This window comes from Electrona antarctica, assembly GCF_951216825.1.
Source record: "Electrona antarctica genome assembly, contig: scaffold_78, whole genome shotgun sequence".
Taxonomy (NCBI): domain Eukaryota; kingdom Metazoa; phylum Chordata; class Actinopteri; order Myctophiformes; family Myctophidae; genus Electrona; species Electrona antarctica.
In genome coordinates this window covers 635,001-654,642 of record NW_027637964.1, presented here as the reverse complement: position 1 = coordinate 654,642, position 19,642 = coordinate 635,001, and the positions used below count along the sequence as shown (strand labels likewise).

The window sequence follows — 19,642 nt, the reverse complement described above, 5'->3', positions numbered from 1 at the left end:
GTGGAGACAATAAAACATACTCTCTCCCCATGCCTTCATGGTGGAGACAATAAAACATACTCTCTCCCCATGCCTTCAGCCTGGTGGAGACAATAAAACATACTCTCTCCCCATGCCTTCATGGTGGAGACAATAAAACATACTCTCTCCCCATGCCTTCAGCCTGGTGGAGACAATAAAACATATTCTCTCCCCATGCCTTCAGCCTGGTGGAGACAATAAAACATACTCTCTCCCCATGCCTTCATGGTGGAGACAATAAAACATACTCTCTGCCGATGCCTTCATGGTGGAGACAATAAAACATACTCTCTCCCCATGCCTTCATGGTGGAGACAATAAAACATACTCTCTGCCGATGCCTTCATGGTGGAGACAATAAAACATACTCTCTCCCCATGCCTTCATGGTGGAGACAATAAAACAATCTCTCTCCCCATGCCTTCAGCCTGGTGGAGACAATAAAACATACTCTCTCCCCATGCCTTCATGGTGGAGACAATAAAACATACTCTCTCCCCATGCCTTCATGGTGGAGACAATAAAACATACGCTCTCCCCATGCCTTCATGGTGGAGACAATAAAACATAGTCTCCCCATGCCTTCAGCCTGGTGGAGACAATAAAACATACTCTCTCCCCATGCCTTCATGGTGGAGACAATAAAACATAGTCTCCCCATGCCTTCAGCCTGGTGGAGACAATAAAACATACTCTCTCCCCATGCCTTCGGCCTGGTGGAGATAATAAAACATACTCTCTCCCCATGCCTTCGGCCTGGTGGAGACAATAAAACATACTCTCTCCCCATGCCTTCGGCCTGGTGGAGACAATAAAACATACTCTCTCCCCATGCCTTCATGGTGGAGACAATAAAACATACTCTCTCCCCATGCCTTCATGGTGGAGACAATAAAACATACTCTCTCCCCATGCCTTCGGCCTGGTGGAGACAATAAAACATACTCTCTCCCCATGCCTTCATGGTGGAGACAATAAAACATACTCTCTCCCTATGCCTTCAGCCTGGTGGAGACAATAAAACATACTCTCTCCCCATGCCTTCATGGTGGAGACAATAAAACATACTCTCTCCCCATGCCTTCATGGTGGAGACAATAAAACATACTCTCTCCCTATGCCTTCATGGTGGAGACAATAAAACATACTCTCTCCCCATGCCTGCATGGTGGAGACAATAAAACATACTCTCTCCCCATGCCTTCATGGTGGAGACAATAAAACATACTCTCTCCCCATGCCTTCATGGTGGAGACAATAAAATATACTCTCTCCCCATGCCTTCATGGTGGAGACAATAAAACATACTCTCTCCCCATGCCTTCAGCCTGGTGGAGACAATAAAACATACTTTCTCCCGATGCCTTCAGCCTGGTGGAGACAATAAAACATACTCTCTCCCCATGCCTTCAGCCTGGTGGAGACAATAAAACATACTCTCTCCCCATGCCTTCAGCCTGGTGGAGACAATAAAACATACTTTCTCCCGATGCCTTCAGCCTGGTGGAGACAATAAACCATACTCTCTCCCCATGCCTTCATGGTGGAGACAATAAAACATACTCTCTCCCCATGCCTTCATGGTGGAGACAATAAAACATACTCTCTCCCCATGCCTTCATGGTGGAGACAATAAAACATACTCTCTCCCCATGCCTTCATGGTGGAGACAATAAACATACTCTCTCCCCATGCCTTCATGGTGGAGACAATAAACATACTCTCTCCCCATGCCTTCATGGTGGAGACAATAAACATACTCTCTCCCCATGCCTTCATGGTGGAGACAATAAAACATACTCTCTCCCCATGCCTTCATGGTGGAGACAATAAAACATACTCTCTCCCTATGCCTTCATGGTGGAGACAATAACACATACTCTCTCCCCATGCCTTCAGCCTGGTGGAGACAATAAACATACTCTCTCCCCATGCCTTCATGGTGGAGACAATAACACATACTCTCTCCCCATGCCTTCAGCCTGGTGGAGACAATAAACATACTCTCTCCCCATGCCTTCATGGTGGAGACAATAATAATATTAATAATAATAATAACCTTCATAGTGTTGTTCTCCATGTTGACAGTCTGTAGATCTTGTTCTAGTTTCTGTAGTTCACTGAGACGATTCTCTGCTAGTTCTCGGTTCTCCTCCAGTTCACTGTTCATCTCCTCAAACTGTAAACAATAATATAATAATTAATATTATTAACAGTTCACTGTTCATCTCCTCAAACTGTAAACAATAATATAATAATTAATATTATTAACAGTTCACTGTTCATCTCCTCAAACTGTAAACAATAATATAATAATTAATATTATTAACAGTTCACTGTTCATTTCATCGAAAATATTCCCTGCCTGTTTAGCGGACGAAAACGAAAATCTTAAAACGTTCATAACTCGCGATCTAAATCATCCCGTCTAATTATGAAAAATGATCCTGTGTTAGACGGCGCTCCGCGGTCCAGTCGCTAGTCGCGATAAATGTATTCTTACCTCCCGTTGTTGTCGATTGACTCTAGAGTGGTGTGGCTATTGTTAGCTGCTACACAGACATGCACAACAACTTCCGGTCCCCCGGTAAAAGTGGTCCGGACCGGGCGCTATAAATGATGGGCATTTTATTAATGGATTAAATAGGTCCGGGCACTCAAGGTGTTAAAAGTAAATCAGTTCATCTCCTCAAACTATAACTATACCATCATACACACATTATGAGTACCAGTAAGACGCCCCGAGGAGAAACCAGGTGAGGTGACGCTAGGGCTGACCATCGTTTGAGGGTGAGAAACCAGGTGAGGTGACGCTAGGGCTGACCATCGTTTGAGGGTGAGAAACCAGGTGAGGTGACGCTAGGGCTGACCATCGTTTGAGGGTGAGAAGCCAGGTGAGGTGACGCTAAGGCTGACCATCGTTTGAGGGTGAGAAACCAGGTGAGGTGACGCTAGGGCTGACCATCGTTTGAGGGTGAGAAACCAGGTGAGGTGACGCTAGGGCTGACCATCGTTTGAGGGTGAGAAACCAGGTGAGGTGACGCTAGGGCTGACCACCGTTTGAGGGTGAGAAACCAGGTGAGGTGACGCTAGGGCTGACCATCGTTTGAGGGTGAGAAACCAGGTGAGGTGACGCTAAGGCTGACCATCGTTTGAGGGTGAGAAACCAGGTGAGGTGACGCTAGGGCTGACCATCGTTTGAGGGTGAGAAACCAGGTGAGGTGACGCTAAGGCTGACCATCGTTTGAGGGTGAGAAACCAGGTGAGGTGACGCTAGGGCTGACCATCGTTTGAGGGTGAGAAACCAGGTGAGGTGACGCTAAGGCTGACCATCGTTTGAGGGTGAGAAACCAGGTGAGGTGACGCTAGGGCTGACCATCGTTTGAGGGTGAGAAACCAGGTGAGGTGACGCTAGGGCTGACCATCGTTTGAGGGTGAGAAACCAGGTGAGGTGACGCTAAGGCTGACCATCGTTTGAGGGTGAGAAGCCAGGTGAGGTGACGCTAAGGCTGACCATCGTTTGAGGGTGAGAAACCAGGTGAGGTGACGCTAGGGCTGACCATCGTTTGAGGGTGAGAAACCAGGTGAGGTGACGCTAAGGCTGACCATCGTTATAATTAACAGTTAATCAGTTCATCTCCTCAAACTACAACTCAGCTACAGCAAGCTGAAGTAGCTAGATGTAGCTAAATGTAGCCAAAACACCCCCGAGGCGATCGACAACAACTGGAGGTATGATTAATTCTACCGCGACTAGCGACGGGACCGCGGTGGGCCGTCTAACAGGATCTTTGGTTAGAATTGGACGGGATTGATTTAGATCAAGAGTTATTCACGTTTTAAGATATTCGATCTCATCCAGTAAAATGGAGGGGAACATTTTGGATGACGTCCCAACGGGAAATTACATGGAATGTTGCGCAACAGGTGCTCCCAGCCTGTGGAGCGGTGCTCCCAGCCTGTGGAGCGGTGCTCCCAGCCTGTGGAGCGGTGCTCCCAGCCTGTGGAGCGACGCTCCCAGCCTGTGGAGCGGTGCTCCCAGCCTGTGGAGCGGCGCTCCCAGCCTGTGGAGCGGTGCTCCCAGCCTGTGGAGCGACGCTCCCAGCCTGTGGAGCGGCGCTCCCAGCCTATGGAGCAACGCTCCCAGCCTGTGGAGCGGCGCTCCCAGCCTGTGGAGCGACGCTCCCAGCCTGTGGAGCGACGCTCCCAGACTGTGGAGCGATGCTCCCAGCCTGTGGAGCGGCGCTCCCAGCCTGTGGAGCGATGTTCCCAGGCTGTGGAGCGGTGCTCCCAGCCTGTGGAGCGATGCTCCACGATGTTCCCAGCCTACGGTCGCAAATACTATTAATACAAATAAATGTAATTTAATTGAATAAATGTCCAGAACCAGGTGGTTACCTTCCGTTTGTTGATGGTGATGGTTCCACAAACGCTGCTGGTTTCACCGCACACCTTGTAGCCCTTACTGTTCACCTGGAAACACACAGGTTACACACCTTGTAGCCCTTACTGTTCACCTGGAAACACACAGCTTACACACCTTGTAGCCCTTACTGTTCACCTGGACATGAAAGATTAATATAGAATTATTATTTATTACACGGCTTGGTTCAATGCTTGATTCTGATTGGTCAATCACATAATTCAGCGGTGTGTTATTTCTGGATAACAGACCGCTCTGCTCTATAACAGACCGCTCTATAACAGACCGCTCTGCTCGATAACAGACCACTCCACTCTATAACAGACCGCTCTGCTCTATAACAGACCGCTCTATAACAGACCGCTCTGCTCTATAACAGACCGCTCTGCTCTATAACAGACCGCTCTGCTCTATAACAGACCGCTCTATAACAGACCACTCCACTCTATAACAGACAACTCCACTCTATAACAGACAACTCCACTCTATAACAGACCGCTCTATAACAGACCGCTCTATAACAGACCGCTCTGCTCTATAACAGACCGCTCTATAACAGACCGCTCTGCTCTATAACAGACCGCTCTATAACAGACCGCTCTGCTCTATAACAGACCGCTCTATAACAGACCGCTCTGCTCTATAACAGACCGCTCTATAACAGACCACTCCACTCTATAACAGACAACTCCACTCTATAACAGACAACTCCACTCTATAACAGACCGCTCTATAACAGACCACTCCACTCTATAACAGACAACTCCACTCTATAACAGACAACTCCACTCTATAACAGACCGCTCTATAACAGACCACTCCACTCTATAACAGACCACTCCGCTCTATAACAGACAACTCCACTCTATAACAGACCGCTCTATAACAGACCACTCCACTCTATAACAGACCACTCCGCTCTATAACAGACCGCTCTATAACAGACCGCTCTATAACAGACCACTCCGCTCTATAACAGACAACTCCACTCTATAACAGACCGCTCTATAACAGACCACTCCGCTCTATAACAGACCACTCCACTCTATAACAGACCGCTCTATAACAGACCACTCCGCTCTATAACAGACCACTCCACTCTATAACAGACCGCTCTATAACAGACCACTCCACTCTATAACAGACCGCTCTATAACAGACCGCTCTATAACAGACCACTCCACTCTATAACAGACCGCTCTATAACAGACCACTCCACTCTATAACAGACCACTCCACTCTATAACAGACCACTCCGCTCTATAACAGACCGCTCTATAACAGACCGCTCTATAACAGACCACTCCACTCTATAACAGACCACTCCGCTCTATAACAGACCGCTCTATAACAGACCGCTCTATAACAGACCACTCCGCTCTATAACAGACCGCTCTATAACAGACCACTCCACTCTATAACAGACCACTCCACTCTATAACAGACCGCTCTGCTCTATAACAGACCACTCCGCTCTATAACAGACCACTCCACTCTATAACAGACCGCTCTATAACAGACCACTCCACTCTATAACAGACCGCTCTATAACAGACCGCTCTATAACAGACCACTCCACTCTATAACAGACCGCTCTATAACAGACCGCTCTATAACAGACCACTCCACTCTATAACAGACCGCTCTATAACAGACCACTCCACTATATAACAGACCGCTCTATAACAGACCGCTCTATAACAGACCACTCTATAACAGACCGCTCTATAACAGACCGCTCTATAACAGACCACTCCACTCTATAACAGACCACTCCGCTCTATAACAGACCGCTCTATAACAGACCGCTCTATAACAGACCGCTCTGCTCTATAACAGACCGCTCTATAACAGACCACTCTATAACAGACCACTCTATAACAGACTAGCCTGGTTAATAAACCAGACCGAATCAGCCGTTGGCAAAAAAAAGTTGCCTACCAGCGGATTACGGTCTGGCGAGGCTCAGTAGCACGCCTCTTTCCTACAGCAGAGAACAGGTCGGACCAATCGGGACACGGTATGCAATATAGGCGGGCTTTGGTACAGTGACGTTCAATGCTTGAGACCTTTGACTGACAGTAGCTCTGACCAATTGCGTCAAAGAGAAAATGTTCCCCGGGAAATGAAATCCAAGTGGAGCCAGCCCAGACTGATATACCGCGACAGTGTTGTGTGATATTAGTCTGGCTTATTAGCCAGGCTAATAACAGACCACTCTATAACAGACCACTCCGCTCTATAACAGACCGCTCTATAACAGACCGCTCTATAACAGACCGCTCTGCTCTATAACAGACCGCTCTATAACAGACCGCTCTATAACAGACCGCTCTATAACAGACCACTCCACTCTATAACAGACCGCTCTATAACAGACCGCTCTATAACAATAATAATAGTAACGTACCGTACTGTGATGATAATAACAGTAACGTACCCTCTCCAGTGTCTCCATCAGGTGTGTTATAATAACAGTAACGTACCCTCTCCAGTGTCTCCATCAGGTGTTATAATAACAGTAACGTACCCTCTCCAGTGTCTCCATCAGGTGTTATAATAACAGTAACGTACCCTCTCCAGTATCTCCATCAGGTGTGTTATAATAACAGTAACGTACCCTCTCCAGTGTCTCCATCAGGTGTTATAATAACAGTAACGTACCCTCTCCAGTGTCTCCATCAGGTGTGTTATAATAACAGTAACGTACCCTCTCCAGTATCTCCATCAGGTGTGTTATAATAACAGTAACGTACCCTCTCCAGTGTCTCCATCAGGTGTTATAATAACAGTAACGTACCCTCTCCAGTGTCTCCATCAGGTGTTATAATAACAGTAACGTACCCTCTCCAGTGTCTCCATCAGGTGTTATAATAACAGTAACGTACCCTCTCCAGTATCTCCATCAGGTGTGTTATAATAACAGTAACGTACCCTCTCCAGTATCTCCATCAGGTGTTATAATAACAGTAACGTACCCTCTCCAGTATCTCCATCAGGTGTTATAATAACAGTAACGTACCCTCTCCAGTATCTCCATCAGGTGTGTTATAATAACAGTAACGTACCCTCTCCAGTATCTCCATCAGGTGTGTTATAATAACAGTAACGTACCCTCTCCAGTATCTCCATCAGGTGTTATAATAACAGTAACGTACCCTCTCCAGTGTCTCCATCAGGTGTTATAATAACAGTAACGTACCCTCTCCAGTGTCTCCATCAGGTGTTATAATAACAGTAACGTACCCTCTCCAGTATCTCCATCAGGTGTTATAATAACAGTAACGTACCCTCTCCAGTATCTCCATCAGGTGTGTTATAATAACAGTAACGTACCCTCTCCAGTGTCTCCATCAGGTGTTATAATAACAGTAACGTACCCTCTCCAGTGTCTCCATCAGGTGTTATAATAACAGTAACGTACCCTCTCCAGTATCTCCATCAGGTGTTATAATAACAGTAACGTACCCTCTCCAGTATCTCCATCAGGTGTTATAATAACAGTAACGTACCCTCTCCAGTATCTCCATCAGGTGTTATAATAACAGTAACGTACCCTCTCCAGTGTCTCCATCAGGTGTGTTATAATAACAGTAACGTACCCTCTCCAGTATCTCCATCAGGTGTTATAATAACAGTAACGTACCCTCTCCAGTGTCTCCATCAGGTGTTATAATAACAGTAACGTACCCTCTCCAGTATCTCCATCAGGTGTTATAATAACAGTAACGTACCCTCTCCAGTATCTCCATCAGGTGTTATAATAACAGTAACGTACCCTCTCCAGTATCTCCATCAGGTGTGTTATAATAACAGTAACGTACCCTCTCCAGTGTCTCCATCAGGTGTTATAATAACAGTAACGTACCCTCTCCAGTGTCTCCATCAGGTGTTATAATAACAGTAACGTACCCTCTCCAGTATCTCCATCAGGTGTTATAATAACAGTAACGTACCCTCTCCAGTGTCTCCATCAGGTGTTATAATAACAGTAACGTACCCTCTCCAGTGTCTCCATCAGGTGTTATAATAACAGTAACGTACCCTCTCCAGTATCTCCATCAGGTGTTATAATAACAGTAACGTACCCTCTCCAGTATCTCCATCAGGTGTTATAATAACAGTAACGTACCCTCTCCAGTATCTCCATCAGGTGTTATAATAACAGTAACGTACCCTCTCCAGTGTCTCCATCAGGTGTTATAATAACAGTAACGTACCCTCTCCAGTGTCTCCATCAGGTGTTATAATAACAGTAACGTACCCTCTCCAGTGTCTCCATCAGGTGTTATAATAACAGTAACGTACCCTCTCCAGTATCTCCATCAGGTGTTATAATAACAGTAACGTACCCTCTGCAGTGTCTCCATCAGGTGTTATAATAACAGTAACGTACCCTCTCCAGTATCTCCATCAGGTGTTATAATAACAGTAACGTACCCTCTCCAGTATCTCCATCAGGTGTGTTATAATAACAGTAACGTACCCTCTCCAGTATCTCCATCAGGTGTTATAATAACAGTAACGTACCCTCTCCAGTGTCTCCATCAGGTGTTATAATAACAGTAACGTACCCTCTCCAGTGTCTCCATCAGGTGTTATAATAACAGTAACGTACCCTCTCCAGTGTCTCCATCAGGTGTGTTATAATAACAGTAACGTACCCTCTCCAGTGTCTCCATCAGGTGTTATAATAACAGTAACGTACCCTCTCCAGTGTCTCCATCAGGTGTTATAATAACAGTAACGTACCCTCTCCAGTGTCTCCATCAGGTGTGTTATAATAACAGTAACGTACCCTCTCCAGTGTCTCCATCAGGTGTGTTATAATAACAGTAACGTACCCTCTCCAGTATCTCCATCAGGTGTTATAATAACAGTAACGTACCCTCTCCAGTGTCTCCATCAGGTGTTATAATAACAGTAACGTACCCTCTCCAGTGTCTCCATCAGGTGTTATAATAACAGTAACGTACCCTCTCCAGTGTCTCCATCAGGTGTGTTATAATAACAGTAACGTACCCTCTCCAGTATCTCCATCAGGTGTTATAATAACAGTAACGTACCCTCTCCAGTATCTCCATCAGGTGTTATAATAACAGTAACATACCCTCTCCAGTGTCTCCATCAGGTGTGTTATAATAACAGTAACGTACCCTCTCCAGTATCTCCATCAGGTGTTATAATAACAGTAACGTACCCTCTCCAGTATCTCCATCAGGTGTTATAATAACAGTAACGTACCCTCTCCAGTGTCTCCATCAGGTGTGTTATAATAACAGTAACGTACCCTCTCCAGTATCTCCATCAGGTGTTATAATAACAGTAACGTACCCTCTCCAGTATCTCCATCAGGTGTTATAATAACAGTAACGTACCCTCTCCAGTATCTCCATCAGGTGTGTTATAATAACAGTAACGTACCCTCTCCAGTGTCTCCATCAGGTGTTATAATAACAGTAACGTACCCTCTCCAGTGTCTCCATCAGGTGTTATAATAACAGTAACGTACCCTCTCCAGTGTCTCCATCAGGTGTTATAATAACAGTAACGTACCCTCTCCAGTGTCTCCATCAGGTGTTATAATAACAGTAACGTACCCTCTCCAGTATCTCCATCAGGTGTTATAATAACAGTAACGTACCCTCTCCAGTATCTCCATCAGGTGTTATAATAACAGTAACGTACCCTCTCCAGTGTCTCCATCAGGTGTTATAATAACAGTAACGTACCCTCTCCAGTGTCTCCATCAGGTGTGTTATAATAACAGTAACGTACCCTCTCCAGTGTCTCCATCAGGTGTTATAATAACAGTAACGTACCCTCTCCAGTATCTCCATCAGGTGTTATAATAACAGTAACGTACCCTCTCCAGTGTCTCCATCAGGTGTTATAATAACAGTAACGTACCCTCTCCAGTATCTCCATCAGGTGTGTTATAATAACAGTAACGTACCCTCTCCAGTGTCTCCATCAGGTGTGTTATAATAACAGTAACGTACCCTCTCCAGTATCTCCATCAGGTGTGTTATAATAACAGTAACGTACCCTCTCCAGTATCTCCATCAGGTGTTATAATAACAGTAACGTACCCTCTCCAGTATCTCCATCAGGTGTGTTATAATAACAGTAACGTACCCTCTCCAGTGTCTCCATCAGGTGTTATAATAACAGTAACGTACCCTCTCCAGTGTCTCCAGCAGGTGTTATAATAACAGTAACGTACCCTCTCCAGTGTCTCCATCAGGTGTTATAATAACAGTAACGTACCCTCTCCAGTATCTCCATCAGGTGTTATAATAACAGTAACGTACCCTCTCTAGTGTCTCCATCAGGTGTGTTATAATAACAGTAACGTACCCTCTCCAGTATCTCCATCAGGTGTGTTATAATAACAGTAACGTACCCTCTCTAGTATCTCCATCAGGTGTTATAATAACAGTAACGTACCCTCTCCAGTGTCTCCATCAGGTGTTATAATAACAGTAACGTACCCTCTCCAGTGTCTCCATCAGGTGTGTTATAATAACAGTAACGTACCCTCTCCAGTATCTCCATCAGGTGTGTTATAATAACAGTAACGTACCCTCTCCAGTATCTCCATCAGGTGTGTTATAATAACAGTAACGTACCCTCTCCAGTGTCTCCATCAGGTGTTATAATAACAGTAACGTACCCTCTCCAGTGTCTCCATCAGGTGTGTTATAATAACAGTAACGTACCCTCTCCAGTGTCTCCATCAGGTGTGTTATAATAACAGTAACGTACCCTCTCTAGTATCTCCATCAGGTGTGTTATAATAACAGTAACGTACCCTCTCCAGTGTCTCCATCAGGTGTTATAATAACAGTAACGTACCCTCTCCAGTGTCTCCATCAGGTGTTATAATAACAGTAACGTACCCTCTCCAGTGTCTCCATCAGGTGTTATAATAACAGTAACGTACCCTCTCCAGTGTCTCCATCAGGTGTGTTATAATAACAGTAACGTACCCTCTCCAGTATCTCCATCAGGTGTTATAATAACAGTAACGTACCCTCTCCAGTGTCTCCATCAGGTGTTATAATAACAGTAACGTACCCTCTCCAGTGTCTCCATCAGGTGTTATAATAACAGTAACGTACCCTCTCCAGTATCTCCGTCAGGTGGGCGTTCAGACGGTTTTCTCGGCGTCTGATCTTCTCCATGTCCCACTGGAGCTCCTCCACCATCCCCTGGAGCTCACTGACCCTGGTCTCTGCTGCAGTGACCCCTAGGGTCAGGAGACGGGACTGCACACACACACACACGGGTTTGCAGTTATTGATGCTATAATGACAATATGACCACCATTATAACTTATGTTAAAATATATTTTTCACACACACACACACACACACACACACACACACACACACACACACACACACACACACACACACACACACACACACACACACACACACACACACACACACACACACACACACACACACACACACACGCACACACGCACACGCACACACATACATGTGGGGGGGGGGCAATAAGGGCTTGTGGGGGGCCAATAAGGGCTTGTGTGGGGGACCAATAAGGGCTTATGTGGGGGGCAAATAAGGGCTTGTGTGGGGGGCCAATAAGGGCTTGTGTGGGGGGCCAATAAGGGCTTGTGTGGGGGGGCAATAAGGGCTTGTGTGGGGGGCAAATAGGGGCTTGTGTGGGGGGCAAATAAGGGCTTGTGTGGGAGGCCAATACGGGCTTGTGTGGGGGACCAATAAGGGCTTGTGTGGGGGGCCAATAAGGGCTTGTGTGGGAGGCCAATAAGGGCTTGTGTGGGAGGCCAATAAGGGCTTGTGTGGGGGACCAACAAGGGCTTATGTGGGAGGCCAATAAGGGCTTGTGTGGGAGGCCAATAAGGGCTTGTGTGGGAGGCCAATAAGGGGCTTGTGTGGGGGACCAACAAGGGTTTATGTGGGAGGCCAATAAGGGCTTGTGTGGGGGGCAAATAAGGGCTTATGTGGGAGGCCAATAAGGGCTTGTGTGGGGGGCAAATAAGGGCTTATGTGGGAGGCCAATAAGGGCTTGTGTGGGGGGCAAATAAGGGCTTATGTGGGAGGCCAATAAGGGCTTGTGTGGGGGGCCAATAAGTGCCATTGGCCCTTCAAGACGAACATTTGACAAGTAATGATAAATGCCACTATCATAATGAATTATCTTTTAATCTGCCATCAGTCAGTTTTAGTTTCAGACTAATGAGAACATATTGCTTATTTTACTGTCCAATGACATGAAATGGCACAAGGGAAGGACTCCACAAAAAGACCACCGCCCACACATGTGCCCTTTTTTGGAGTTTGAGCCCCTGCCCCCCTAGTGCTCTCTGCACGGCCCTGATGGTCTGTGTAGCACCAAGCTTTCACAACTAACTGCTATGTTTGTCAACCAAAACTGCCAGAGTTTTGCTTTTGCCCAATGCCCACTTCAAAGAGCTTCTGGTCTAACACATCGTGGAGCAAATTAATTAATAACGAGCCCAACGGAGGCATTCAGCCTAGCTGACGACAGCTCCCACACTAGTACACTCCGCACCCCGGCCGCACAGGCTGTCTGACGGAGAGGGGGAATGAGAGAGAGGGGGGCTATGCCTGCATTCACAGGCTGTCTGACGGAGAGGGGGAATGAGAGAGGGGGGGCTATGCCTGCATTCACAGGCTGTCTGACGGAGAGGGGGAATGAGAGAGGGGGGGCTATGCCTGCATTCACATGCATGCGTCTCTCAACCGTTCTGTCAAACTTCATCACGCGTTAATTAAATTAACGCCGCTAAAAGGACTTTGCGTTAACACACGATTAACGCGTTAACTTTGACAGCCTTAGTTTTATTATATATATATATATATATGTTTTGTTTTTTTTACCGGTGGTACGCGTACCACAGGTTGAGAACCACTGGTCTAGTTTTAGCGGTGGTACGCGTACCACAGGTTGAGAACCACTGGTCTAGTTTTACCGGTGGTACGCGTACCACAGGTTGAGAACCACTGGTCTAGTTTTAGCGGTGGTACGCGTACCACAGGTTGAGAACCACTGGTCTAGTTTTACCGGTGGTACGCGTACCACAGGTTGAGAACCACTGGTCTAGTTTTAGCGGTGGTACGCGTACCACAGGTTGAGAACCACTGGTCTAGTTTTAGCGGTGGTACGCGTACCACAGGTTGAGAACCACTGGTCTAGTTTTACCGGTGGTACGCGTACCACAGGTTGAGAACCACTGGTCTAGTTTTACCGGTGGTACGCGTACCACAGGTTGAGAACCACTGGTCTAGTTTTAGCGGTGGTACGCGTACCACAGGTTGAGAACCACTGGTCTAGTTTTACCGGTGGTACGCGTACCACAGGTTGAGAACCACTGGTCTAGTTTTAGCGGTGGTACGCGTACCACAGGTTGAGAACCACTGGTCTAGTTTTACCGGTGGTACGCGTACCACAGGTTGAGAACCACTGGTCTAGTTTTAGCGGTGGTACGCGTACCACAGGTTGAGAACCACTGGTCTAGTTTTAGCGGTGGTACGCGTACCACAGGTTGAGAACCACTGGTCTAGTTTTAGCGGTGGTACGCGTACCACAGGTTGAGAACCACTGGTCTAGTTTTAGCGGTGGTACGCGTACCACAGGTTGAGAACCACTGGTCTAGTTTTAGCGGTGGTACACGTACCACAGGTTGAGAACCACTGGTCTAGTTTTACCGGTGGTACGCGTACCACAGGTTGAGAACCACTGGTCTAGTTTTAGCGGTGGTACGCGTACCACAGGTTGAGAACCACTGGTCTAGTTTTACCGGTGGTACGCGTACCACAGGTTGAGAACCACTGGTCTAGTTTTACCGGTGGTACGCGTACCACAGGTTGAGAACCACTGGTCTAGTTTTAGCGGTGGTACGCGTACCACCGGTTGAGAACCACTGGTCTAGTTTTAGCGGTGGTACGCGTACCACAGGTTGAGAACCACTGGTCTAGTTTTAGCGGTGGTACGCGTACCACCGGTTGAGAACCACTGGTCTAGTTTTAGCGGTGGTACGCGTACCACAGGTTGAGAACCACTGGTCTAGTTTTAGCGGTGGTACGCGTACCACAGGTTGAGAACCACTGGTCTAGTTTTAGCGGTGGTACGCGTACCACAGGTTGAGAACCACTGGTCTAGTTTTAGCGGTGGTACGCGTACCACAGGTTGAGAACCACTGGTCTAGTTTTAGCGGTGGTACGCGTACCACAGGTTGAGAACCACTGGTCTAGTTTTAGCGGTGGTACGCGTACCACAGGTTGAGAACCACTGGTCTAGTAAAAGGTGGTACGCGTACCACAGGTTGAGAACCACTGGTCTAGTTTTAGCGGTGGTACGCGTACCACAGGTTGAGAACCACTGGTCTAGTAAAAGGTACTGGTTCTGTTCAGAATGTATTGTCGTCTCTCGTCTTTCCACAAAATAATAGAAAATGCTCGATAAGAAAACCCGGCTCGATAAGCCTGATCGATAAGGTGATCGATAAGGTGATCGATAAGGTGATCGATAAGGTGATCGATAAGGTGATCGATAAGGTGATCGATAAGCCTGATCGATAAGGTGATCGATAAGGTGATCGATAAGGTGATCGATAAGGTGATCGATAAGGTGATCGATAAGGTGATCGATAAGCCTGATCGATAAGCCTGATCGATAAGGTGATCGATAAGGTGATCGATAAGGTGATCGATAAGGTGATCGATAAGGTGATCGATAAGGTGATCGATAAGGTGATCGATAAGGTGATCGATAAGGTGATCGATAAGGTGATAGATCGATAAGGTGATCGATAAGGTGATCGATAAGGTGATAGATCGATAAGGTGATCGATAAGGTGATCGATAAGGTGATAGATCGATAAGGTGATCGATAAGGTGATCGATAAGCCTGATCGATAAGGTGATCGATAAGGTGATCGATAAGGTGATCGATAAGCCTGATCGATAAGGTGATCGATAAGGTGATCGATAAGGTGATAGATCGATAAGGTGATCGATAAGGTGATCGATAAGGTGATCGTTATCAATAAAGATTAACGAGTTCCATCCCTAATTAATCAAATACTCATATCTAATGATTACTGCAGGGCTCGACTTTAACCCATTCTGGGCGGGAACACCTTAAAGCATTATGTTATACTTTAGCTGTTGAAAAATAGCAGAGCTTGTAGGTCTGCTATTTTTTTTTAAATCGTGAAAATGTGGCGCAAATCTTTGAATATATATATTATTTCAGAGCGAATGTTTTAAACTCAAATCTTTGCTTCTGGGGGAGGGGTCCCTGGAACAACCTATTTCCAGATGGGGGTCCCTGGAACAACCTATTTCCAGATGGGGGTCTTTTAAATCAACATTTAAATCAACACGTTTAATTTCAAGGACCCCCAGTTTGACATGCGTTAGTCTACGGACCCCCGTTTAATGGCATTTATATCTCTGAGACACCAATTTATATTGTAAAACTCTCAGAGTTACAGACCCATAAGGGTCCATTTGGTTCCATGTGTTACACTCTCAGAGTTACAGACCCATAAGGGTCCATTTGGTTCCATGTGTTACACTCAGAGTTACAGACCCATAAGGGTCCATTTGGTTCCATGTGTTACACTCAGAGTTACAGACCCATAAGGGTCCATTTGGTTCCATGTGTTACACTCAGAGTTACAGACCCATAAGGGTCCATTTGGTTCCATGTGTTACACTCAGAGTTACAGACCCATAAGGGTCTATTTGGTTCCATGTGTTACACTCAGAGTTACAGACCCATAAGGGTCCATTTGGTTCCATGTGTTACACTCAGAGTTACAGACCCATAAGGGTCCATTTGGTTCCATGTGTTACACTCAGAGTTACAGACCCATAAGGGTCCATTTGGTTCCATGTGTTACACTCAGAGTTACAGACCCATAAGGGTCCATTTGGTTCCATGTGTTACACTCTCAGAGTTACAGACCCATAAGGGTCCATTTGGTTCCATGTGTTACACTCTCAGAGTTACAGACCCATAAGGGTCCATTTGGTTCCATGTGTTACACTCTCAGAGTTACAGACCCATAAGGGTCCATTTGGTTCCTAACTATCATTTAGCTGGGGACCCCCTGGAACTCCCTCGAGGACCCCTGGGGGTCCCCGGACCCCACTTTGGGAACCACTGGCATAGTTATAAAAGGATAGCGACATCATTACCTCGTTGGTCACGTGACCGTCTCTCTGATGACATCATTACCTCGTTGGTCACGTGACCGTCTCTCTGATGACATCATTACCTCGTTGGTCACGTGACCGTCTCTCTGATGACATCATTACCTCGTTGGTCACGTGACCGTCTCTCTGATGACATCATTACCTCGTTGGTCACGTAACCGTCTCTCTGATGACATCATTACCTCGTTGGTCACGTGACCGTCTCTCTGATGACATCATTACCTCGTTGGTCACGTGACCGTCTCTCTGATGACATCATTACCTCGTTGGTCACGTGACCGTCTCTCTGATGACATCATTACCTCGTTGGTCACGTGACCGTCTCTCTGATGACATCATTACCTCGTTGGTCACGTGACCGTCTCTCTGATGACATCATTACCTCGTTGGTCACGTGACCGTCTCTCTGATGACATCATTACCTCGTTGGTCACGTGACCGTCTCTCTGATGACATCATTACCTCGTTGGTCACGTGACCGTCTCTCTGATGACATCATTACCTCGTTGGTCACGTGACCGTCTCTCTGATGACATCATTACCTCGTTGGTCACGTGACCGTCTCTCTGATGACATCATTACCTCGTTGGTCACGTGACCGTCTCTCTGATGACATCATTACCTCGTTGGTCACGTGACCGTCTCTCTGATGACATCATTACCTCGTTGGTCACGTGACCGTCTCTCTGATGACATCATTACCTCGTTGGTCACGTGACCGTCTCTCTGATGACATCATTACCTCGTTGGTCACGTGACCGTCTCTCTGATGACATCATTACCTCGTTGGTCACGTGACCGTCTCTCTGATGACATCATTACCTCGTTGGTCATGTGACCGTGCTTCTGCTTGAGGTCATCGTTCAGCTGACGCAGTCGCTCGTTCTCATTGGTCAGCAGAGCGTTGAGCTGGGAGGCGGTCTGCCACACTGTTAAAGAGACAGGACCACATTCTAAAGCTTCTCATTGGCCGAGCTGCCACACTGCTAAATCGTATCTCCCCTCCAATAATACCATTGGTTGGTATCGTGTTTTATATCATTTTTATCATTGATTTTACAACAGGTCGTTTCGAGGAAGCAATCTGATTGGTTTAAAAAGCTTTCTAGCCGTGCTTAAACCACGATAATGGAACACCTAAAGGTGCAATGCACTTTGTTCTGGACTGCCTAAGAAAACAACGACAGATTACAACTTGTCCAAAATGCAGCAGCCAGAGTTTTAACTAGAACTAAGATGAGAGAACACATTACTCCAGTTTTAGTTTCACTGCACTGGCTTCCGGTTGTTTTTAGGATTGATTTTAAAATTATTTTACTTGTTTATAAAGCTCTCAATGGTCTCGCACCTTCCTACCTACATGACTGTCTGTCTAAATATGTCCCAAACCTTCCTACCTACATGACTGTCTGTCTAAATATGTCCCAAACCTTCCTACCTACATGACTGTCTGTCTAAATATGTCCCAAACCTTCCTACCTACATGACTGCCTGCCTAAATATGTCCCAAACCTTCCTACCTACATGACTGTCTGTCTAAATATGTCCCAAACCTTCCTACCTACATGACTGTCTGTCTAAATATGTCCCAAACCTTCCTACCTACATGACCGCCTGCCTAAATATGTCCCAAACCTTCCTACCTACATGACTGTCTGTCTAAATATGTCCCAAACCTTCCTACCTACATGACTGTCTGTCTAAATATGTCCCAAACCTTCCTACGTACATGACTGCCTGTCTAAATATGTCCCAAACCTTCCTACCTACATGACTGCCTGCCAAAATATGTCCCAAACTGCCCCCTAAGGTCTTCCACTGCTGGCCTGCTCGCTTTGCCTAAAATAATGGCAACTAAAAAATACGGGGAAGCAGCTTTTTGCTTCTACGGGCCGACGGCGTGGAACAAACTCCCACTGTACCTTCGACAGGCAGCCTCTGTAGACATTTTTAAAGCGCAGCTCAAGACTCAATTCTACACTCTTGCTTTTAATTGATCTTTTAATTTTTTTGTTATAATTCATGGCCTCACTGTATTGCATTACTGCTCTTGTTTTTTTAATGTTTATGCCTTGCTTTTATTTTATTTTTTCTCCATTGCTCTGTAAAGCACTTTGAGCTGCATTTCATGTCATGAAAGGTGCTATACAAATAAAGTTGTATTATTTATTATTATTAACCTAGTTTCTGTTCTCCCAAAGCGCAGCAGACTTTAGCCATTGAAAATAGCAGATTTAGTTTTTTGCAACCAAGGTTCATGTTTTAGGTTGTTATCAGAGAAGGTAAAAGATGAGTGTTCATTTTTTTTTATTTGCTGCTTTCTTTCGTTTTAGCGATTTTAGCTGTTTTTGACAGGGGGGCGGGGCATTCGAACATGGGGCTAAATATGTATTTTCTTACACAATTTTATAGCAATGTATTTTTTTATTATTTACTGTCTATAGTCCTACTAGACCCCAGGAAATTACATCTGGCCACAAAAGATCACAGGATCTACTGAATGTGAAGGGGGTACTACAGTGCCCCCTATAGGGGGGTACTACAGTGCCCCCTATAGGGGGGTACTATAGGGGGTACTACAGTGCCCCCTATAGGGGGGTACTATAGGGGGTACTACAGTGCCCCCTATAGGGGGGTACTATAGGGGGTACTACAGTGCCCCCTATAGGGGGGTACTACAGTGCCCCCTATAGGGGGGTACTACAGTGCCCCCTATAGGGGGGTACTATAGGGGGTACTACAGTGCCCCCTATAGGGGGGTACTATAGGGGGTACTACAGTGCCCCCTATAGGGGGGTACTATAGGGGGCTGCCAGACTGTGTTGTCCCCCCCCTTCACATTCAGCAGGTTGAAAAGGCCCTCAGCTCTGAACTCTGAACTCGGTAGAATCTGCACCTGGCTCGCTGATAACAAACTATCTTTACACCTGGGAAAAACTGGATCCATTCTCTTTGA

The 19,642-nt window shown here is 46.2% G+C and overlaps 1 protein-coding gene across 1 annotated transcript in view; it reads right to left on the bottom strand.

The window, feature by feature from the left end:
- The window catches only part of LOC306918507 (E3 ubiquitin-protein ligase BRE1A-like), a gene marked incomplete at its 3' end in the record, with an annotated part of 58,675 nt that overhangs the window by 28,531 nt on the left and 10,502 nt on the right, over nucleotides 1-19,642 (bottom strand). Inside the window, exons 7-10 of the mRNA XM_079531408.1 lie at nucleotides 17,509-17,615; nucleotides 11,569-11,715; nucleotides 4,420-4,494; nucleotides 2,081-2,200 (exon numbers count right to left, since the gene is read on the bottom strand). Coding sequence (XP_079387534.1) covers nucleotides 2,081-2,200; nucleotides 4,420-4,494; nucleotides 11,569-11,715; nucleotides 17,509-17,615 — 449 coding nt within the window. The remainder of the gene's footprint in view (nucleotides 1-2,080; nucleotides 2,201-4,419; nucleotides 4,495-11,568; nucleotides 11,716-17,508; nucleotides 17,616-19,642) is intronic.